This window comes from Diplotaxodon limnothrissa, linkage group LG13 (assembly GCF_057381915.1).
Source record: "Diplotaxodon limnothrissa isolate DT_005_m linkage group LG13, D_limnothrissa_male_GT1.1, whole genome shotgun sequence".
Taxonomy (NCBI): Eukaryota; Metazoa; Chordata; class Actinopteri; order Cichliformes; family Cichlidae; genus Diplotaxodon; species Diplotaxodon limnothrissa.
This window is the reverse complement of record NC_140608.1, coordinates 20,112,164-20,136,250: the sequence shown is the minus strand read 5'-3', so window position 1 is coordinate 20,136,250 and position 24,087 is coordinate 20,112,164. Positions and strand designations below refer to the sequence as shown.

The following is a 24,087-nucleotide window of genomic DNA, read 5'->3' as shown; positions in this document are numbered from 1 at the left end:
TATTAGCATTATTGTAGGCTAATAATACAATCACTATAGTTGTGTCTCAAACTATGTTGTCAAAATCAAACAATCAAATTTAAGAGAATAAACAAGGCCACATGCAACTTAATGTATATATTCAATTCAGTTCAGTTTTATTAATATAGCGCCCAATCACAACAGCGGTCACCACAAGGCGCTTTATATTTTAACATAAAGGCCCTACAATAATACAATGGAACCAGTGTGTCGTAGATTGGATGCAGTGCAAACATGCAGGAAGTGCAGTTATTTTAGTCCTCTTTTTCTCTGTTTTGGCAAAAGAACGGCAGAAATGACACATTTATATCCTTTTATGTCCTGCCTCTATAGTAGAGGTTTGAGGAATTATGTAATCATGGTGCATTGGCGTTTGGAGTACCTTACTGCATAGATTTACATACTGATGAGGAAAATTGTGGGACTTTAGGAACCTTGAGTACCTCTTGTTTGTATTCTGTTGAGTGTGGGTAAGTCGGTCTCTCACACACACACACACACACACACACACACACACACACACACACACACGCAGTCTGCCTAGAATTAAGTGGATGCATTAGCATTTGCAATCCACATGTTCCTTCAGCTGAAAAATCATTGTTAAAATACCAAAAATAATGTCCTTGTGTAAAGATGAGCTTGAGGCGTTTTGATGTTTTGCTCTGTGAGATCAATTACTGAACACTAATTTGCTTAATTAACAGAGCTTTTTTTTATGTGAAAATGAAGCGGTTGGCTAACAGATGTTGTAGAAACAAGACCTCATGCTGTACAACTTCTTACATTGGACTAGGTTGTAGATTTTTACTTGTGTGCTGTTACTGTGGTTTGTTTTAAACCATCAGACGCTTACACGTTTATAAGTAATATTGTTAGAGGAGCATGATCACAGATTAAAGTAATACCTATACTGCCTACATGCTTACATGTGAACAAAGAGTTGTGCCAAACCTTTAAAAAAAAAAAGCATGTTTGTCGGGATTATTTGAAGAGGCAACATCCAGTATACATATAGTTTAAAAAAGAAATTCAAGGAAAACACTTGGATTGCATTTTGAAATAAACTCCTTTTACTTGAAATTGTTTGAGCAAACGTGAGTAGAAGTGTTGTTTCTTTTTTTTTGTTGCAAAACTAGAACTGAGAGAGGAATTGAAAAATTTGACTGTAAGCCTTTACAAAGTTCTGAAATGATACAGGAAGATTAGTGACCATAGTACCGCTAATCCTCCAATCACAGTGACAATGTTCACGGTCTAAATATGAAAAAGAGATGTCACAGGAGTATCGGTGATGGTCTGGATTTCTGTGACTTAGATAATGATCAGACAGACAAGATTACAGTGTCAGTCTGTATTGATAATGGTCAAGAAATGAATGTATTCTAGCTGCGTGGTTAACCTAAGATATATAGGTGCTCCTTTAGGTCAATGAAAACATTTCAACTTCTATTAAAACTAATTTACTAAACTAGAGTGCATTGGAGTTCCCTGATTTCTACCCTGCTTAAAAAAAAATTAAAGGAGCTCTTTTAAAAACACATTAGATCTCAAAAAGAAATCATGCTGGATATCTATATTGATATGGACTGGGTAACCACCAAACTGGTCGTGCACCTGTTCTCATCTGTGAAAAGCACAGGGCTCCAGTGGTGGACCTGCCAATTCTGGTTTTCTACAGCAAATGCTAATCTGCTCCACGGTGACAGGCAGTGAGCACAGGGCCCTCTAGAGGACATCACGCCCTCAGACCATCCCCAGTGAGTCATTTGTAGCTCTGGCAGTGCTCATCTTGTTCTTCTTTGAACAAAGGAGCAGATATCGGTCCTGCTGATTAGTTAAGGACCTTTTACAGCAATTTCCAGCTCTCCTTGACTAACTGTCTGTTTCCTGGAATCTCCTCCATGTTCTTGAGACTGTGCTGGGAGAGACAGGAAACCTCCTAGCAATGGCGCATGTCCCCGCCTTCCTGGAGGAGTTGAACTACCTGTGCAACTCTGTAGGGTCCCTGTATCCCCTCGTGCTACCAGTAGTGACTCTGACCCTAGCCAAATGCAAACCTAGTGAAAAAAACAGTGAAAAATGTCCGTGTCTTCCACGTGTAAAACTATTCCTGTTTTGGGGCTTGTCTCACTGTTGCCCCTCTAGTGCACCTGTTGTTAATTTGATTAACACCAAAGTAGAAACTGATTAACAACCTTGTCTACTACTGAACTGATCAGATCAATATCCCAGAAGATTAATTGACTTCATGCTGTACTCTGATTAAAATGTGGTGCTCTTTTTTTTTTTTTTTTGTCCACGTTAAATTGAATCAGGTTGAATTTCAGGAAGCGCTTCGGTACTATTACCAAAAATTATTTGTTCAGTCAGAAGGAGTCCAGCATGTTTTAGACAGGCTAGCATACTCCTGTTAGTGAAGTGGCCACATCACTAAGTGCTGTTGAGACGACACCACGAATGCCTGTGGTGCTGGATGACAAGGTGACTCCTAGTCTTCTGAAAAGGGAACACAATGATAACAATGATAAAATCACAGAGCTTCTAAACAAGATAAAAATGGAAGACCTTACTATCTTACCTGATCCAGTAGAATGCCTATGGAGAATACAAACGAGAACGATCGCGCAAAACAACCCTCACAAAAAAACAGTGCCTTAAAGATAGCGGGGCATCTGTTCAAAAATCTGTGCAATGCTTAGACCCTCCTCACCGAAGAGGATTTAATGTGCCATTAAAAATCCAGAAAACTGGACAATAGAGTAATGAAGTGTGTAATACTACTCTGGATGTACTGACTTCTGTTGTTTTCTGTGTAAATCTGTGTCAAACATATAAGCCCGGAGTCCACTGTCCCGGTTGTTGTTTACAAGCAGCCATGAAAACTCACTTAAGTCTTAATTGACAGATTTAAATTCATTACACTTTTTTTTTTTGCATTAAATTTGCATTAATTATCTAATCTCATGTTGTTTGTAGTAGAACCAGAACTACAGATGCAGGAGATAAACAGTGCTGACAGTCTGTTAACAGTGCATGCCACACAGGAATCCTTTCAATGACACTGAGGTTTTTATTCATAGATGAGGGGAGCTGTATTTGAATATTATCCAATGCATGACTCAAATGACAAAGCTGAACAAAGCATCCACTATAATGATAACTGGGTTTGAGTGAAGAACGTCACAGTTTTTGGCCTGGGGGTAAACCTAAAATTTGACATCTGGAGTGGGAAGCTTTGTGGGAAGCTAACAAATTTCCCACGTGTGGGACTAATAAAGGTTATCTTATCTTATCTATCTTATCTTTCATGGAAATCGTTTTGAAGTACTGAATTTCGATTTAAGGTCTCGTGGTAGCAGGACAAAGCGGGTGAATTGGATCAGATATTGACGACAAAGAACTTTCTGAGCTGTCGCTAAACTCTCTTAAACATGGTGGCTGTAAACTGATGGTGTATTTGCAGAGCTGTCACATTGATCATGGTGATGATTTTGAGCTGTTAGCATTTTTGATCTCTAATAACAGTGGAAGAAAATGGTGCATGCAGTTTTTTCAAGAATTTGTTAGACCAACTGTCATAAAAAAGAAATATTTTAGCAACCTGCCAAACACTTGTTTAAAGCTTCAAATTTACATTGTTTATTAGGCAAATAATAAAGCAAATTCACATTTTTATACCCAAATTTGAGTCGGGCACTGGATTTCTCAGAAATTAATCAAGCATAAAATTCAGCCAGTAAAAGAAAATGTTCTGTTCAGAGATGTAATTTGGTGTCTTAATCAAACATTAGGGGTGGGGGGGGGGGGAATCGATACTGTGTAGTATCGTGATATTTTGTTTGCTAATAATGTATCGATACAGGGACAGCAGAAATCGATATTTTGTTACAAAAAAGGTTTTTGTGCTCTGACTTCAGAGCATGTTGATCCTTTTTCTGAGCAAGAATCCTGACATTCCTTCACTGTCCAAATGTGTTTAACTTTTTTTTTTTTGGCAGCAATAAACATGACAGTTTACTTATTTTAATTTAAGACATGTTTTATTTTAAGTTTAAAGCTTTTTTTTATGTAATATAAAATTATATTTTGTTTTAATTTACTTTCAAATTCTTCAGTTGCTGAAGGGGCTGCATAGTTTTCATAAATTGCATAGTTCAGAATAGCTATAATTGTACCAGATGGTTGCACTCAGTTAAGTTGGACTAGACTGTAATACAAACCGTTTAAGTTTGTCAACAATAAAACTGACTGAAATGAGAGACTGAGTGTGAGACTTTGATATTAGACAAAATGAATATTGATAAAGTTTACCTTTATGTACAGAATCTGAATATCGCAAAATATTTTTAAAAAATTGCAATAATATCGTATCGTGCATTAAGTATTGTGATAATATCGTATCGTGGGATGTATGGTGATTCCCACCTCTATCAAACATCCCAAATTTGTTTTGTTTTGTTTTGTTTTAAACAGTCAATATGAAAATTCAAGGATTAAAAACAGTAATTAATAGTAATACATCACCAGAAACATAACAAAATGATATTGTCACTACTGTTTTACCAGTACTGTACCTTTTAATTTAGGGGAACTGTGGCGTAAACCTTACACTGGGTGGTGGTGTAGTATTTTTCTGAAACACTGTACACCAATTTATCTACTTCTTTTAAAAAATATTCTGTGCTTTGAACTTTGTTAAAATATTAAGGGAAATGAAAAATGCTGTGTACACACACTACTAATTACAGTAAGACGTGTTTGAAAAATGTGAGATCCAAAGGTTGTTTGGCAAATTGAGTGGCTTGAATTAGGTAACTGTGAAACAATTTTTGGCAAATTCAGCAAATTTAGTCAACGAGCTGATATATTTAGTCATGTACCAAAGGTTCAATTTGAGATTTATAAAAATTTAGATTTGTTGCAACTGCATTATGCAAGCCAAATTACATGCAAATTCATGCAGCCAGTTATGAGATAAAAATGCTTTCAGGTTGTGGTGCCACCTATTAGTGAAGCACAATTCGCTTTATTACATCAGACTTCTGGAAGTCTCTAGAATTTCAGGTTGAAATCCCAACTTGTTTACAAGTTATTGAAAGCATTTGAAAATTAAAGGATGGGAAAATAAAAGCAGCTCAATGTGGGCAACCTCAAATGTAGCGAAGGCTTCTTGGGAAAGGTTAAGCGTCCTCAGAGACAGTTAGAAAGCTTCTGTAAGCAGAGGCAGATCTATACAAAGGCAAAATTTTAGACCTGGCTCACAAAACCAGGTGTTGCAGCTGGATTTTCTAAAATGTGCCGCTCTCTTTTCTATTTTCTTTAGCCAGTTCACTTCATCTACTTTCTTCTTGTGACCTTATCTTTTTCTGAGTCTAGCCGGCAGTGAATATCTGCAGCCCACTCCTCTTTCCGACAGTGCTATTTTTTTGTTTTTTAATATTTATTTATTGTGTAAACCTCATGGCCTTAATTAGAACCAATATTGGAACTGCAATAAATTAAAAAATAAACATGTTTTTTACACTTAATATCTTACGGAAATGGTGTTTACTGATTGGAAAAGTATAATTAGAAATAGTTGGGGAAAAATGTAATTAAAATTTGCATTTCAAATTCATCACCGTGCAAGGTTAATTTGTAAAGATGAAAGCAGCAAAAAGTTTGAGAAATATCTTTTTTTTTTTGTGTGTAAAGTTTCCCTTATGGCACCTTCTCTGCGTATCCTCTGCAGGGCTCTGTGTGCATTAAAGAAAACCTCTCAGCTGTTGTAGTGGAGGATACAAAGGCAGTTACAATGAATGATGGTTGAGGTCTCGTATGGGGCACTGGAGGCTGATCAGCTCAGAGGGCCACTCCCATCGCCATGTGACATCACATGCTTTCATGTGATACGCTGATCTGCTGCGAATCTGGAAAGCTTCCATTTGAAATTCCAATTTAATGGAATTTGTGCTGCAGAACAGAAAATTCAGTCAGTAGTCATGTGAGATGGTATGCAGATACAGCCAGCAGAGCTGCAGTCAAGCTTTCAGCACACAAAAGATGACTGGAAGGAAACTATTTGGCCCAGTAACATTTGGTAAGATAAGAAGGACTGTGCGTGTTGCAGAGGTTTGTGTCAGAAATGGGTGTTTTTTATTCTTTTAAATTAAGTACATGTTGAAGATTTTATTAACCAAGCCCTCCTATGTGTAGATTATTGTATTGTACGCAGGTTTGGATTAGAGGTGAAATGTAAACATCCAAGTGTGAACACTGAGTTATTGGATCTGTCTGATGGAATTAATCATGTCTCAGTCCTGAGGCCGTGTCTTGAATTCGCGTTGTGCTGTGTTACAGAAATTGTTCTGAAACTGTGATTGAAGGAGGTGTGTGGTTTACAGCTTATGCTGCACGTGGTTGCGGCAGGCATGCACATACAAGCCTGGAGCCGCTCTAAATGGCTTTCTTAGTAGAATAAGCACAGTTTCCTGTTTGATTTGGTATCAGTACGAATCAACAGTTTCATGTTTGATCATAATGAGCGTAATTGGAGCATTGATTTGTTTTGCTCATTTATACAATGCCTTGTATAGTCTGGCTGTTTCAGGGGGGTTGGGTTTGGCGGTTTTTCATTCATCCCATGGTTTTGTGTCGTAGATCTGACGTCACCAGTGGATTGTAAAGGGAATGCAGTTTTACAAAACAAAGGCTGAACTAATGTGATTACATCCTTGTTTTGTCTCATTAGTTAGAGCTTCACAGCCATCTCAACATATTATGGCAAAAGGATTATTTGTTTGTTTGTTTTTGGAGTGTTTTTTGTCCTTTTTTAGACGTAAGTGAGTGCTTTTGCTAAAATCGGATATTCACGTGATTCATGTGTTTTCTTTTACTTGAGAGAAATTTACTATCGTTCGTCTGAGCGAGTTAAGTTACAAACACACTAATAGCAAGGTGTATTTTTACTGTTTGTCCACTAATGCTTGTGAAGAAGGAAACCAGAGTTTTTCAGTATTATAATGCTACAATCCGAAATATTTATGAGTGTTTTGATGTGTTTGTCTTCTGTTGTAGCTCAGACATGAGTGGGGCCAGTAACACACTGGCACGGGAGTTCTTGACTGATGTGCATCAGCTCTGCAGTGCGGTAGCCCAGAGATCGGAGGCACGGGAGGAAGATGAGGAGGAAAGTCACATGGTGGCTCTGGGCGAGTACCTGGTCAGGGGACGAGGCTTCCTGCTGCTCAGTACCCTGGACTCGATCATTGACCAGGTAAGGAGAAGTCAAGTGCACCCATCCTGACTTTGATTATAGAAAAAAAAATCCATTATGTATTTAATTCCCCAAAAAGTTAACCTTTCTGTGCTGTAGTTACAGAGAACCCACAAACATTTATCATTTATGCAGCTTTGCCAACACCAGCGTATCAGATTCAAATTTCTCTTCACTTGCCGCCTCTTGCAGCATCTAATCTCTTGATCAAGGAGAAACTGCAGATAGACTTTGCAGTAGAGAGATGCAATATAGTTAAAGCACATGACAGAAATGAGAGAATGGAGATATTTAATGACCATTATGCATTTATAAGACGCGATAACATTTTAAGAGTGAACAAGATGGGATTTAGTTGAGCATGCTGTATATTTGAAAATTTCCTGGAGTTTGATGGTTGTCAGTAACTTTCTCTATGCTTTTTTTTAAGTGCCTGGAGGTGACTACTGTTGTGATGTGGTGATATATAAATAACGCTGGATTGAATTGACTGCTTTTCTATGCTTCTAGAACCTTTATTCACATTAGGGGACTTCCAGGCATTATAGCCAATTCTTTTACTACCACAGAGCCAGTATTTTCTGTTTGTTCAAAGGCAATTTAGGCTCCTACAATACATCTGCTTCTGGTGTTTGCACAACTTACAAGACGGTTTTATCATAAGAGGAAACTGGCGATGCCCACACGCTGTTGATGACATGAATGATTGCTGAGAGACGGTCTTTCTGCTTCTGCTATATGCAAATTATTGATGCAAGTCTTTATAGAATATATGAGTTGCACTTAAAAATGCACACACACACACACACACACACACACACACACACACACACACAAGCCCATTCAGCTATCTTAGTGAGGACCTTGATTGACATCATGCTTTCCCTAGCTGCTTACCCTAACCATTAAAAATGAATGCCTAACCCTGAACCTAAACATAACCTAATTGTAACCCTGACACTAAAACCACATTTTGAGCCTCAAAATGCCTTTAAATACCATCAAATTTGTGAGGACCCGTTTGTGTGTCCTCACAAGTGATGGTAAGTATAGTAGAATGCAGATTTTGGTCCTCACAAAGATAGCTAGACTGTGTGTGTGCATTTTTATAATAGATCATAAAAGACAATTCCTCGGAAAATTCTTTGTGATGTGGTCTGAACAATATTAGTACATAGAAATAAATGAAGGCCAAAGTTTCCTACCCACTGTCTATGAGGGTAAGTTGAGGCCTTTTTTGTGGTGCTCCTGTTAAATAGGATGTGCCTCTTTTAGACACAGTTTTTGTTTCCTCTGTTAACTGGCACCAGGCTATGACAGAGTGCAGGGTTTTTTCTGCCTACACACTTGTGTACCAGTCTTCAACTTCACCTTGGAGCTCACACTGGAGCGCACTGTGCGTTTCTTATATATTGATTTGGTCTGTGAGTGTTTTTTGTGTCAAGAAAGAGTTTAGGAGATTTTTCATTTGTTTATTTGTTTATTTATGGTTGGTTTTTGCAGCTTTCACATGACTGCTGGAGCGCTTCCCCTTGATAGTTTGTGTGAGAAAAAGATTTCGGGAAAAATGACCTGTCTATATCAAGTGTTTTCTTGAAAAAAAAGAACTGTTTGTCAGTGTCCCCACTGCCTCATGTTATTCATATCTTTTAGCTAATTTGAAGTAAATTTTCTATTTTTGTCCAAGCCTTCAGTGTAAAGCATCCATGTGCAGCTGTGTGCATCAGCAGCATCCCAAGTGGAATAAAGCCTTCAGAGACACATTATGAAGAACTTAAACTTTTCGAACAAATCAGGTTTTAAATCATAGACCTAGTGTGTGAGAAAATGTATTTTGAGTAGTGTTTATTCCACACAGTTGTTATGTCCTCCCAGACTGTGTCACCTTCACTCTGTTGGTTTAGATGATTCAGATCTACTCTGTAAAATTCTCTTTAACAGTAGAAGTGTTATTAGTCTTTACATTAGCAGAACAGGAGTCCTGTAGTCAACCATGTAACATCCTATTGATTTGAGGGTTTTATTAAATTATTTTTTGTTCCCTTTTAAATTAAGGTTGTGTGTTGATGTGTTAAGCGTCAGGCTTGTGTCGGCTCTTTGATTTCACCTTAATGGTTTACCTTTCAAATGATTACTACATATACTACAGCTAGAAAAAAATGTATTACAGAAGTCATCAATAAATGGTAGTAAAAGTATTTGAAAAATTCCAGAGTAATACTAACAGAATATCTAGTGAAGATACTACTGGATATGTGACTTGCATTTACTTACTGAATGTCGGTGTGAGTCATTTCTGTCTGCAAACAGTTAACGTTGACACACCCATTGGAGATGTCCTAAAGAACAGAACCATCAAAGGTTGCGCTGGAGCACCGATGTTTTGAGCCAAGGCAAATAGGCACGTTGGCCATATCTCTTACCCTGTATTCACATTTCAATAACAAGTACACTTGAGACAAAAAAGAACTGAAAACAGTTGTGGCTATAATGTTCACTTACCCCTGGACCAGAAAAAACCTAAGAGAAGCACCAATTAGAAACACAGAAGGAGTGGGACTTCATCCTCTGCCAAGGATGCTATTATTACTCTCCTTTGGGCATTTCCACAGCAAAGGTGTTTGGTGTTGTGTTCATACTCTTCTATTATGAATCATTAAGAGAAGAACAGCTTATTTTCTCCCTTCATTATCCAAAATGTACCTTTTGCAATAAATGGAGATGCATATTTGTAAAAAGTAGTAGCTGAATATAATACTTTGAAATGCTCAAAATGATCCTGGAATGAAATGGATTGCACTTTTTCTTTTTTTAATGCAGTCTAAGTCGGCGTGCGCTATAAACTAAACATCCTGTATGTTTTTGCTAAATCAGAAAGCTGTTTAATTCACACATGAAAGAGTAGGTTTATCATTTTTAATTAACACCTGGAGGAGGAATCCCCTGGATAGACATGAGCTCCCCGAGGTCTCAGAAGTAAGTCTGTCATGTAGCTGCTACATTGCTCCTCGACGCACTTGCATTGGAGATTAAATAACTAATTCAATAAAAGTGCTTATAAAAAAAATAAATGCGTTATTTCCAGCTGAAGGAAGTTTTTTAAGTTTGTTCCATTTAGATGCAAGGCAGATTATTGTGTCTGGCAATAATCTATTCATTCTAACTGTTGAAAGTAGTGCAAACCAAGTGTGGTGGGTGTGTCTTGGTGTGACATTGGAGTGTGACCACAGGGAAAAGCAAAGAGAGGCTTTCTAGGTAAACTCAGTGTGCTTTGCTGCCCTCTCAGGAGCTGACCTGTCGCGAGGAACTGCTCACTCTGCTGCTGTCTTTACTCCCATTGGTCTGGAAGATTCCTGTGCAGGAGGAAAAAGCCCCAGGTCAGTGCCCACACATGACGTGTAATGTAGCATTACCTAAAAAGTTTCCTTTAAATGTGTCCAATTCATAAGTATAAAATTAGCTAACCATTATAGTTACTCTGTTTCGTGTTCTAGCGTTTACATTATTCTTAAAAAATTATTACTATCAAGCAATCCCAAAAAGTTGATTATGGGAGAAAAGAGACCGAAGAAGTCACTTGAATGAATGACGAAACGTTTCTCCCACTGAAAGTGCTACGTTCAGATGAACACAATCAGCTTTCTGGGATTTACTTACCTGGATGATTGAGCATGCATCAAGACTATCAAGCAGTCTTCCAGCATCAGGTTTGGTGGGTTTATCAGTAATATGCAAGAGTCTTTACCCATTGTTCATTTCTTTATATTTTCATTGGCGAATGGGGAAATGAATGCAAGGATTTAAGGAAACATGTGCAGACACACATGGAAATAACATATATAAGTGAACATTAAAAGTTTTCACCTTTATTCTTTTGCACAGCTTTAGTTGAGCTTCTTTGTAATTTCTTTAAGTAGCCTTCAGGAATAGTTCTCCAGTTTCTTTGGATGTTTGCTGCCTTTTATTCTGTTCTCTGTTAAGACAATCCCACACTCCTTCAATAATGTCGAGGTCCTTGACCAATAGTCTTCAGCTGTGTTTTTCTATCCATGCTTATGCTTTTACTGCTCTGGCAGTGTGTTTGGGATCATTTTCAAGCTGAAAAATGAAGCCATTACCATAGTTTTTGCATTGATAATTAAATCTATTTTGAAAAGATCCCTAACACCACTGACTGAAATACAGCCCACAAAGCCCATAAACTCTGGAGAACTGCTGGTCAAGACCACTTTAAAAAAAATTACAAAACTTTGTCTCCTTGGAAACCGATAAAAATTGGGGGGAAGCTCAAGAGTTTTGCACACTACTGTATGTGAAGACACTGAAATTGGTTTTGACTTTAAATTGCGTCTCTAATGTCCTTATTGAATTACTTATTTTTATCTCAGGGCTGTACTTGCACAACACAAACTTTCTACTGTACTTGTTTCACAACGGATTAATCAATTTTAACCATTTACGACATTGTGAATGATGTTAGTATTGCAAGCACAAGCAGCCACAGAACGGGAGAAGAGCAGTGATTACAGAGTCCTGTGACCTCCAGATGACACTGGCATTTAGTACAGGGCTGCCGATCCTTTCTAACATGCACCCTAGACATTTTTACTTTAATTAATTCTTGCTTACTGAGAGTTTGAGCAAACAAGGTACGGCTGCTGAGATGCAGCTGAGCATTACACTTAGGAAGTAATATTTTTGATATTTAAAAATAAATATTTGTCAGGCTGGTGTCTAACATTACGTGTCAAATACTAAAATGTGACATTTACAGCTGCTGAGTATACGTCTACAAGTATACTCAGCAGCTGTCTATAGGTAGTCCCATGAAAAATGTTGCCTTTTTGGTATTTGTACAGATAACATTTTGTACTCTTTGAAGCAATACCAATTAATACAAGTGTATTTAAACCCAAAATGTAACAACTTGACTGCATTAAACATTTGCCTATATTAAATCAGTAAATAAATATCAGACACTTGCAACAAAATACACCTGTACATATGTAACACTATCAGATCCACATAAATGGAATCCAGCGTTTGTGAGATCTAGGGTGGGTTTTTTCCTTTCTGTGGGAGTTTGTGGTATAATCACTCCAGTCGCAGTCAGGTTTTAAGAGAAAACCTGAGGGGATACCTACGAGTTAGTCAGGGTGATTTAAAAGTATGTTAGTCATAGTACACATAACAATTATTGGCTCCAGCAAGTTCAGATCAAGATCACTTGATGCGTAAAAAGAAATGAATAATAAAAGGCCCAATGAACCCTCCCAGATTTTATCTCGGGATCTGCAGGTAACTATTTCAACTATCGGTGACAAAGTTCATGTATTTACAATCAGAAAGCAATTTTAACTTGCATGGGTGCAGGGCCAATACAAGTCTTTTCTATCCAAAAACAACATTAAAGCTGCAGCTTGCCAGTGAACATATGGGCAAAGAGCTTACCTTTTGGAATATTGTGTGGTCACAGTAATGATAGGATGCAGAGCACAGGCCAAAGACAGCTTTTGATGAAAATAACCCCATTCAAACTGTGAAGCATGGTGGTGAAAATGGTACGGCTTGAGGTTGCTCCTCTGCCTCAGGGATTTGGCAGCTTGTTGGCAGGGCTTTAACTTTCATTTTTCACTATCAAAGCTTACTTGTTGATGATGATGTAAGCTATTTGTAAATGGTAAAAGGACTGGCACTTTTCTACTTAATCTGAGCACTCAAAGCGCAGTCTGAGTCCTCAGATTGTCTATTGTCTAAATATTAAAACAAAAAAAACAATACTCTCACTTTGTGGGATTTTCTTACTTTTTTGCGATTTGCATGCACCTAGAACAAGTATGATAGATATGTATTCTATGTATTGACAGATTTCACCCTGCCGTCCCTGCTGGAGGTATTCCTGAACCGGGAGGTGAAGGCCATCCCTCTCAGAACAGGGCTGAAGGCTGCAACAGATGAGCAGACCTCTGGGAAGAGATCCCGTGTTGCCAGCAGTACCTGGAAGTCACGGAGGTCCCGGCGGACAGCGCAGAGATACTCTGTGAAAGATGCTCGCAAGTCTCAGGTTTCTACCTCAGATTCAGAAGCCAACTCTGAAGACAAAACTGGCCCAGGTAGTGCACGGAGCCGAAGATCACATGGCTCCACCATCCAGGTAAGCTGTCAGCATCATCGATCAGACGCCTCGCAGTTCACGTCCACCGGCACCACCACAGAAACCATGAGTGCCCCATACCCACATCCCAGAGCCCCTGGATCCCAGATGGCTGACAGCGAAACCCTAACAGACCCAGCTGCAATATCAATATTCAATCGAATGGAAAACTCGCCTTTTGATCTCTGCCATGTGTTGCTTTCCTTGTTGGAGAAAGTGTGTAAATTTGACATGAGCATCAACCACAACCCTGGCCTGGCTGTCAGCGTTGTACCTACTCTCACAGAGATCCTTACTGAATTTGGAGATTGTTGTGGTCCAGGGGGTGGAGGAGGAGCAGGACCAGAGGAGCTTGCTGGAGGCTGGACAGAGGAGCCAATTGCACTAGTTCAGAGAATGCTACTACGAACCATCTTGCACCTGATGTCTGTGGATGTGAGTCAGAATGACAGCCTTCCAGACAGCCTGAGACGTAGTCTAACAGACCTGCTGCGAGCCACTCTCAAAATCCGGAGCTGCTTGGACAGACAGAGTAACCCTTTTGCTCCTCGGCCCAAGAAGACTCTACAGGAAGTACAGGATGACTTCTCATTCTCTCGTTATCGCCACAGAGCGCTACTGCTTCCAGAACTTTTAGAAGGAGTACTGCAAGTGCTGCTGGGTTGCCTGCAGGCTTCCACTCCCAACCCTTTTTTCTTTAGTCAGGCTCTAGAGCTCATCCATGAGTTTGTTCAGCACCGTGGCCTGGAGCTCTTTGAGACTACAGTGCTTCGACTGGAGGGACTTGGCAGAGCCAGAGATTCTAAAGTTGGAGGTGAAGCCTCAGAGAGGCTACGAGGCCTCATTGCAGGGGTCTTCAAGATTGTCAGTGCTGTAAAGAAGGCAAAGTCAGAGCAGCTGCATCAGTCTGTGTGTGCCCGAAGGCGCCATCGTCGCTGTGAATATTCCCACTTCCTGCATCATCACAGAGACTTGTCAGGTTTGCCCGTCTCTGCTTTCAAGCAAGCTGCTAGGCGCAACCCCTTTGAAGAGGATGGAGAAGGCGGAGGAGAGATGGAGGGTGAAGCAGTACGTTATCCTGAGCGCTGCTGCTGCTTGGCTGCCTGTGCCCACCAGTGCCTGCGGCTCCTACAGCGCCTGTCCCCCAGCGGGCCAGGTGTGTTGCAGGTATTGGCTGGGGTGCAGGCTGTTGGAATCTGCTGTTGTATGGACCCCCGTTCAGTCGTAGGACCTTTACTCGATGCCTTTAAAGCTCCACGGCTGCGTAGTTACCAGTCTCATGTTCTTAGTGTCCTGGGGAGACTGATCTTAGACCAGCTTGGTGGGGGACAGCCTTCAGAAAAAGCCAAGCTGGCCTCATGTAACATCTGCACTCTGGATAGCAGCCAGCTGCCAGGCCTGGAGGAGACATTGCAGCACGGGGAACCTTCAGCTATTTCTACCAGCCTGTGTTACCGCTCCCAGGGTATTCTGCCAAGTGGAGGGGGCACTGAGGATATGCTGTGGAAGTGGAATGCTCTGGAGGCCTACCAAGAGCTAGTGTTTGGTGAGGACTGGCAGCTTAGTCAGCAGATAGCTGGCCATGTGTGCCACCTAACTCAGAGGGGCAATGCTATAGTGCAGTGGCAGCTCTACACACACATCTTCAACCCTGTGCTGCAGAGAGGGGTAGAGCTAGCCCACCACGCCCAGCAACTGGGAGTTTCTACTGTCTGTACTCAGGTCTGCAGCTATCACACGCAGTGCCTGCCTGTGGAGGTACTACTTGTTTACCTACAAACGTTACCATCGCTTCTCAAATCAAGGTGAGCTGGTTCACAGGTTTAGTTAGTTTAAAATATAATTCTCAGTTTTCCCTCTTCGTGTGTGTGTGTGTGTGTGTGTGTGTGTGTGTGTGTGTGTGTGTGTGTGTGTGTGTGTGTTTTGTTAGATGTCAAAACCTCCTGAAAAAAAGCAGCACGTTCTTTGGTTATGAATATTTTCAGAAGCATTAGCAATTTATTTTATAAATTTCTTCTGAAAGACAAGTGATATAGATGTTTATTTCGATAGATATTGCATATTTCTTTCTTATGAAATGGATTCCTGTCCTTTTGATACAATGACCTAAAGCAAATATAATCCGCCAGTTCAAAGGAGGATACCTAATCTACTTGGAATTTCTTTGTCATTAGATCTATCCCTCCAGGTCATTGCTAATTAATGCTAATCAATAATTTAGCACTGCTTTGTGAACTCAGCGAGATGGAGAGGATTATTGACAGTTTATGTAAGAGTGTCGTGAGTACAGTAGCATAACATAGCAGAGGCAGATAATGTTTGTTCGTGTGCTTTTATCAAAATGCTGGCAAATGTGAAGTTGTGTAAAACTGTATTTTTGGTTTTTGGTGTGGATATTCTCAGTTGTCTGTAGAATTCTGAGATGTTGAGACAATCCAGAGACATACAGGTTAAGTAAACTCTGAAACGCCCATAGAATGGGACGTGCAGAGGTCTGTGCCTGTGTGTTAACCCAGGTGACCTGCTTAGATTACATCTCAGCGGCCGCTCTACACATGCTGTGATTGGTTGCATGTTCTTGCGACCCTCAGCAAGATCGGGAGTGTTAAAAAATAGATGGCTGGATGCTTTGAGATGTTTTGTCAGCAGTAGGCTGATAGATTTCCTTGTTAAAATTCAGAGAGTTCTCTGCTCTCTACAAGTTTGACTGACATCTGTGATGGGTTTGGTTTTTTTCTCTTTTAACCAATCCTCTGAATTACATTTTACAACTCTTTAGAGCATAACAATAAACTACTCATATCAATGAGGTGTCTGATAAAATATTTATTGATAAAAAGTCCACATGTGTTTTAACGAGAAAAAACATTAATAGCCCAATAGCTAATCAGTTTAACTCTGCTGCTATTTTTCATTATGTTAATTTTTTTTGAGACAAAATGCACAACAATTTACTTTTAGATTCAGAAAAGCAGGAATCAAAATTCTCAGCTTGTGTCGAGACTTTTAGTTTAATTAATAGACTATAAATGTAGATCTATAAGTTTATATAAACAAGTTTTCACTTATCCTCAAAGCCCAAATGAAGGGGTATAACATTTACAATTAAAACTCTCTTTTATGTTTTCTGCAGCAACTTTAAGGTTTTTGTGCCATATTCAGTTGTTTGGTATGCAATGGATGTAGTTGTAGATCTAGTTGTATTGGTCTGTTTTATTATAACCTCAGCTCACAGAACACAGGATAGTTGGTGCGTGGCTTACTAAGATGTTAAATCTGTACTGGTCTCAAGGATGAAATTGAACGACCACATTTCCCCATGAAGTCTGCAGCATTACTCCATGACAAGCTCCAAATTAAAAAGTCTTTATTGGTACTGAATTTGCAGTTGCATATGGTCAGACCTCACATCTTTGCACATGGTCACTCTCGCTAGGTTAGACTATACAGCTCCATCTACTGGGCTATATACATATTTGTTCCAAATATAGCTGCAAAGTTAGCTGGCTGCAAAGCGGTGATTAACTTGTGTTGTTTAGGTTGGCAGACAGATGGAAATTAGGCGAAATAGGATCCACAGATCATTTGATTTGGGGCACATTCATGTATGAGTTACACAAATTGGAGCTTCAGAGCCTTCAGTACTGCGGGAAAAGGTTTGAGCGACATGTGTCAGATTTTTCTGTCTTTCGTGGTCTCACAAACCGAGCGATTGAATCGATGAGGACTGAATTTTAATATTTGTGTGATCATCCTTCACGTGGATGGGCAAAACCAATTCTACTTAAGTGGTTTTTACATCACCTTCTTATGCAGTCTGCTCATGCAGGAAAAGTTATCGAAAGATAACCTGAAAGACGAGCAGCTTTTCTTCAAAGTTGGACATCATCTGATGCATTGCCCGCCACTGCATCATCTCCTGCTCTCGTTTCGGTTTCTGCGAAACAGGAATCATATTTTTCAGAAGTGAGCATTAAATATGCAGACTAATGAATAGCCATTCTGATGGAGTTTCAGACCACTAATGAAAGAAGGAAATGTTGTGAAGAAGCAGATTTAATCAACGCTACATTTATTTAGAGGAAGACTGGAGAAAATGGGTTTAAATTGGTGAAAAGAAATCAACAAGTTAATAATCTGTTAAATTTGTTTTGTGTTTCACGCTCCCATCCTCAAAGCTCTAACTGAACATCTGTGTCACCGCACACTGCAGAGAAAACTCCATGCTGAGATTAAAGTGGTTGTTTTTTGTTTTTTTGTGGGATTTCAGTCCGTTTGTAATGTTAGCACTTCTCTCAAGTTGTTTTTCCACACCAAATGTTGATTTCACTCAGAGGTGATGCTTTATTCTTTCACCATAATTTACCTTGTGCTGTGATAGCGTCATTTATTATTCATCACAGCCTCAGTAGTGTGTGTATATCACCAGTAAACAAATTTAAAAGGGTAAGGTGTCAGCTGTGTTTTCCCAGTAAATATATGATTTGCCTTAAGATAACAAGTCGTGAATTTGTCTTTCATGTTGCTCAATAGAATAAACATGAAGCAGAAAAGACATTGGAGAACAAAGAAAACGCAGTAAATAAAGACTAGCAGGTGTGTCCGTGTGCATTATTGTAGATGATGACTTATTTATGTAAAGGTGTTGTGCTGGAGAGAGAATTATTTCTGCAACCTGAAGAGAACAAATGGAGTTGGCGTGTGAAGGCTCCTGCGTGATGAGGTTTTTTTTTCTGTCACTGGCTGGTTACAGCACTTGTCTGATTGAACTGAGCGGTGCTTTTTATTTTAATAAGGGAGCGCTGCGGTAGGAGGTATTTGTGTGCACTCTACACATCTACCCGAGTTGTCAGCATGTTGTTTATTTTGCTGGCTAATAAGAAGTACAACTCCAGTTCCAAAAAAAGTTGGGATGCTCTGGAAAATGCAAATAACAGAATGCAATGATGTGCAGATTTCATAAGCCCATATTAAATTTGCAGCAGAAGATAGAAAACGTATGTTTAAACTGAGAAAACATACCATTTCAAGAAAAAGGTTATTTTTAATTTGATGGCAGCGACACGGCTTGAAAAAGTTGGAACAGGGTCATGTTCACAATCACGTAGCATCTCCTCTTCTTTTAATAACAGTCCATAAACATCTGTGAAATGAGCTGCTGGAGAGAAATGTTGTCCCATTCTTATCTGATACAGGATTCTAGCTGCTCAACAGTCCTGGATCTTCGTCACTCTTTCCATTTCATGATACACTAAATGTTTTCAATTGGTGAAATGTCCTCAGCACCTGGATTCTTCTACTATGGAGCCATGCTGTTGTAGTAGATGTAGTATGCAGTTTAGACCTTCCCTAAAAAGGCATTGTCTGGATAGGAGCATATGTTGCTCTAAAACCCGGATATGCATTTCAGCAGTGATGGGGCTTTTCCAGATGTGCAGTACCATAGGCACTGAGGCACCCCCATACCATCAGACAGGCTTTTAAACTGAACGCTGATAACAAGTCAGATATTCCCTCTCCTCTTTAGTCCAGAGGGTGTGATGTCCATAGTTTTCAGAAAGACTTGGTACATTTTCTAAGTACAAATATTTTATGTTTTATATGTTCTGTTGTCATTAATAATAATTCATGGCATTCTGTTTTTATTTATATTTTACATAGCTTCTCATCTTTTTTGGTGTTGGGTTTATATATATATACCCATTCTTTATGAGGGGGGTAATAAATGACACAGTGCATTTTAATGTGAAAAACAACTTATTAAAATGTCCTTTTTGTTTAACTTAGTTTCTCATCTTTTGTATTATAGGGTGATCAGAGACCTTTTTATTAGCTGTAATGGACTCAACCAGGTGACAGAGCTTGTCTACTTGGACCAGACACGCTCTTTAGCTTTGAAGGTGTTTGAGACTCTGATAATAGGCAGTGGAAAGCAGCAGGCTGAGGGGGTGCTTCAGGAGCTGGAGAGTGCTGATGCTGAAGAAAGGGAGGCTGTCTTAGGCCTGGCTGAGGAACTGGGGTCCAGAGGCATCGGAGAGGGCGCACAGAGTCTCAGCAAGTTCTATGAAGGCCTGAAGGAGGCTTATCCACGACATAAGAGCCGTAGCGGCCAGGCTCGTGGACCGGGGCGCAGCCGAACAGAGATCCACCTTCATGTTATCAATCTTTTTCTATGTGTGGCCTTCCTCTGCGTCAGCAAGGAGGCAGATTCTGACCGGGACTCAGCCAATGACTCCGAAGACACTTCGGGTTATGACAGTACAGCGAGTGAACCTCTGGGTGGACGGCTGCCATATCTGTCCCCAGACAGTGTAGCCCTGCCCTCTAAAGAGCAGCTACGACGCGCCGCTGATGTTTGGTCAGTGTGTCGGTGGATCTACCTGGCCAGCCCTTTGTTCCAGAGACAGTTCTTCAGGCTGGGTGGACTGGATGTCTGTTTGCGCCTTATGGCAATGGTCATTCAAAAGCTCTCCTGTAAAACGAAGGATGGAAAAGCAAAGAAGAAGAGAGACGGCAAAGGTAAAGGCAGCCCCGATTCCACAGCCACTTCACTGGGACTGGAGGAGACTTCTCATGATGCATCTGAAACCAGCAGCACCAGTCCAGCTGAAGGAAAGACCAAAGATCCATCAAAGAAACTTGAGGAAGAATGGCAACTTCAAAGTATTCGTCTCCTTGAGGCTTTGCTGGCTATTTGCCTACACAGTGCTAACTCAGCCCTGCAGAGGATAGAGCCTGAGCTTTCTTATCAGGTATGTTGAGCAATGTGTTTAATTAACTAACCCCTAAACAGGCCAAATACGCAAAAAAATACTTTGGCTTAACTTAAAGTGTCATGTCCTCTCGATTATAGCTCCATTCAGTGGAGGATACCTTGTTAGAAGTGAGAGACCAGCTCTCTCGGTCTGGAGTGGTGAACTCTGACCTTGCCATACCCCTGTTTGACTCTCTCCTGAGAGTGGCCTTGGCTGAGGTGTCATCCTGTCCCGATCCCCCTGAGGAGAAGTCAGAGAGGGTGAGTCCTGCCTTGGGAGAACCTGTGAGACAATAAATATTCTCCACTTTCATGAAACACTCATGTATAAAGAGACATGAGGTGCCGTCATTGTTGATCACATCTAATCACTCTATAAAGCTTTTGGCAAAATGTCTCTCATTATTTGTTCGGCTGAATTCCATTTACTCATTAAAATTAATCTTTTTTTAAATCTCTTTTTAAAACCATTTGTTTTCGCTTGCACAATATGTGCCTGTTTTCACACTACTAAAAAGTCATTCATGAAATAAATATTTCAAATGACTATATTATTGCACTAAATGAAAGCTGCTATAGGTTGATTTATTGACCTTTTGTTGAGCAGTTAGTATCTTGGAGGCCTTTATTGCCCATATCTGTCCTGTTGACTCTAAAAACAACAGGCATACTTTCCTGCCTGTTTTTTACTTCTCTGTCTTTTATGTTACTGTTTTTCTCACTCTTTTAACAAATTCCAGAGATAATTCCTACTGATTTCAGCAACTTGGCAGAAGGGCAAAACAAAAGGGCAAATGCCTTCAAAGGTTTCAGGCAGGGCTGAGAACTAGAGAGAGAGTTGAGAGCCTGTGTGATCAGAAACAACTGCATTTTCTTGTGTGTGACCCCATGTTATTAACTCATCATCTCCCACCAGCAGCCACTATTAACCAGTCAGACGGACAATAACATGCAGTGCAAACACGAGTGAAAATTGTATGTTTCTTTTTGCTGCCTCTTTTGTCTGCAGAGTGAAGTATCTGTGCATCTACAGCGTGTGTTTGAGCACCGTGGTAAAATATAATGAGCAGTGGTGTTTATTTAAGAGGCAAGCGTACAATGAGAGGAAAACCATTTTCCACCCAAGTGTTATCAAGCATCAGTACTGCCGTGTAAGGCCACTCGCACTATGTTGCTAAGCAGCTGTTATCAGCCTGATGTACAACAACAGAAACGGTGAACGTAAATAATTATAGCCCTTGTGTGGAGCCAGCAGCGGATGCAGCCTCATTTTAAAACCCAGCATGCTGCTGATGTTTCTTTGTTTTAGTGGATTTTACACTCTGCTGTCAGCTCTTCAGACAGACTTAGTTTAATTAACATATTGAAAACATTTTTTAATTCAATCAGTTATCTTCACACATGTTGACAGTTTCTCATTTGCTCAGTACAGATGGGCCTCTACAAACTCTCACCTCCTTAGCAGTGCCACTATCAGTGCAGGCTTTGTAAAGCGTTATTTAAGATTCGCAAGAGACATGAATCTGTTTTTTCATTTATTCCATAAATAAGGCAAACACAAACGAAAAGAAGCCGTCCGCACTTACATGACTGAAAGTAACTGTCTCATGTCTCTCAGCCGTGTTTTCTTCAAGTCTTAAAATGCCTGTCTGACTAAGCCTGTTCCAACACAGGAGGATTTGGCTTTTTATATAATAGATTTACCTATTTCCTAAGAGCTTAGTTCTTTCTCAGTGAGCACTGGCAGACTGTGATGTTCGCTTAACCATTACAAGTATGTGCTTGAAGCACCGAGATTAGTCTTCCACCGCAAAGTTTGTCCACTGATTTAGACCAGTCTTTTAAAATGTTCACCCACAATTAAATATAAAAACAGCCTCATATTAGTTTCGAAGGAATAGAGGTGTGTGACGCAAAAAGCCTCTTTGAACCAGGAAATGGTTTAGTTTGTCAGTTTACGTGTGTGTGTGTTTGCCTACATGCACATATGATGACTGTTCATGTCGAGGAACTGGGGCTGTGTGAGCGCCTTGCAGGTCAGCTGATATTTGTCTTATGACTAAAAATCTTGTACTTTCTTTTTCCCCCGTTTTGAGGGCAGTCGATTCGCCGCATCAGGCATGACACTCCATGTCATGCCTTTTACATTTTACCCTAAAAATACTCGATCGAGGAATTTTTTTTTTTTAATTTTTTTTTTTTTTAAAGCAGCATTGGGTAAGCTCTTATGAAAGCAATCTTATCTTAAGTGCTTGAAAGTTAACCAGCCGTTGAACTTGGAGTGTATGGGATTGAAATTCATGATTTTTTTTTTTTTTCTTCTTCTTATTCCTACCTCCTCTTCTGCCTCACTTGCTCTTTCACTCTCTTCTTGCCAGAAGCTCCAGGTGTTGGCGGAGGGGGCGGCCCCAGCGGGCGATCTGTCTGAGGAGGTGGACGAGGTGCAGAGCTGCGGCGGCAAGCCCCCAGGGGAGGAGGAGGGCTACGACGCTGACAGCGAAAGCAACCCAGAGGACATGGCCAAGCAGGAAGAGGGTAGGTCCACACTTACTGCCACACTACCACACACACGCATGCTTTTATTCTCACTTACTCCTCCTCAAGGATCCATAGCTGCTGCACATACCAAACCACTTCAGATATTGTTACTGAGGCTGGTTGCAGTTCACACTTATATGAGTCTTATTACTTTTCACTGCCTATTCATTTTTCAGTTTATTTTCTGAACGCTATAAATCATTTTTACTTCAGATGTTTGTCTTCTCTGCATCTTGTTTTTATTGGCTATAACAACAACAGACTAACCTCGCTGGATTGAGAGGTCATGGGACCGTTATAACCTCTAAACCTGCTTGTTTTGAGTCTTGGGAAACCTTGTTTCTCACACTGTTAACTGTTTAATCGGTCTTTTTGCTGAATGATTAGTCCTTTCTGGAGTTCTGTGCATTCACTGGATGCTCTTTTTTTCAGTGCAAATGCACATACAGACAGTTACTTCTATAATAAAGAAAAAAACAACATCCTCCTTTGGTGTGCTGTGAAGGATGTGAAGCAATAAACGGTGGCTAGTTTTTAATTCATGCATATGACAAGGCAGAAAATGCGTTTAACCTCTTGTGTCAGCTCTGTTTCACCGCTTGCAGGTTAAAGACACGGCCCGATTACACTATTTTTGCTTCATCTCCTCAGAATAAAGTCATTGTTTTACGTTTTACAACTGCAGGCAACTAAATTCTTTTGGCCTCATGAGCTAGATCCTGTGACTTAAAGTCTTCATCAGATGGAAATTTTAGCTTCCTGGAAAACTCTTATGTCATGAGAAACAGAATCTTTAACCTTGAGTCATATTGAGCAAACCAACTTCACAATGCAGTGCTATTTATTTGGTAATTAGCCTTATCTCGTGTTTCTGTAAAATCAAACCACTTATTTCCACTGAAAGTCCTTTTTCAATGGTACATAGCTCAACTTAGGTAACTGAGCACAATCAAATCAAATCAAATCAAATCACTTTTTATTGTCACATCACATGTGCAGGCACACTGGCACAGCACATGCGAGTGAAATTCTTGTGTGCGAGCCCCACAAGCAACAGAGATGTGCAAACACAACAACACAAACGAGCAAAATACAAGAATGGCCAACCTGAAACTAATAAATATATGTACAATATATAATAGTGTATGCATTTCTGGATGTGTATACTAAATATTTTCCTACGTGTGTGTGTGTGTGTGTGTGTGTGTGTGTGTGTGTGTGTGTGTATACACACATTTTTACAAATTAAATAGTAAAAAAATAAAATAAAATAATAATAATAATAATAATAAAATATATAAAATATACAGAGTTGAATATGTGCAAAACAAGTGGCATTTATATACAGTGTGGAGTGCATAA

The 24,087-nt window shown here is 39.9% G+C and overlaps 1 protein-coding gene across 1 annotated transcript in view; it reads left to right on the top strand.

Annotated features, from left to right (window-relative positions):
* lyst (lysosomal trafficking regulator) overlaps positions 1 to 24,087 on the top strand; it is a 58,522-nt gene that overhangs the window by 10,951 nt on the left and 23,484 nt on the right. Inside the window, exons 4-9 of the mRNA XM_085368833.1 lie at positions 7,081 to 7,279; positions 10,566 to 10,656; positions 13,147 to 15,238; positions 19,243 to 20,185; positions 20,287 to 20,448; positions 22,566 to 22,722. Coding sequence (XP_085224959.1) covers positions 7,081 to 7,279; positions 10,566 to 10,656; positions 13,147 to 15,238; positions 19,243 to 20,185; positions 20,287 to 20,448; positions 22,566 to 22,722 — 3,644 coding nt within the window. The remainder of the gene's footprint in view (positions 1 to 7,080; positions 7,280 to 10,565; positions 10,657 to 13,146; positions 15,239 to 19,242; positions 20,186 to 20,286; positions 20,449 to 22,565; positions 22,723 to 24,087) is intronic.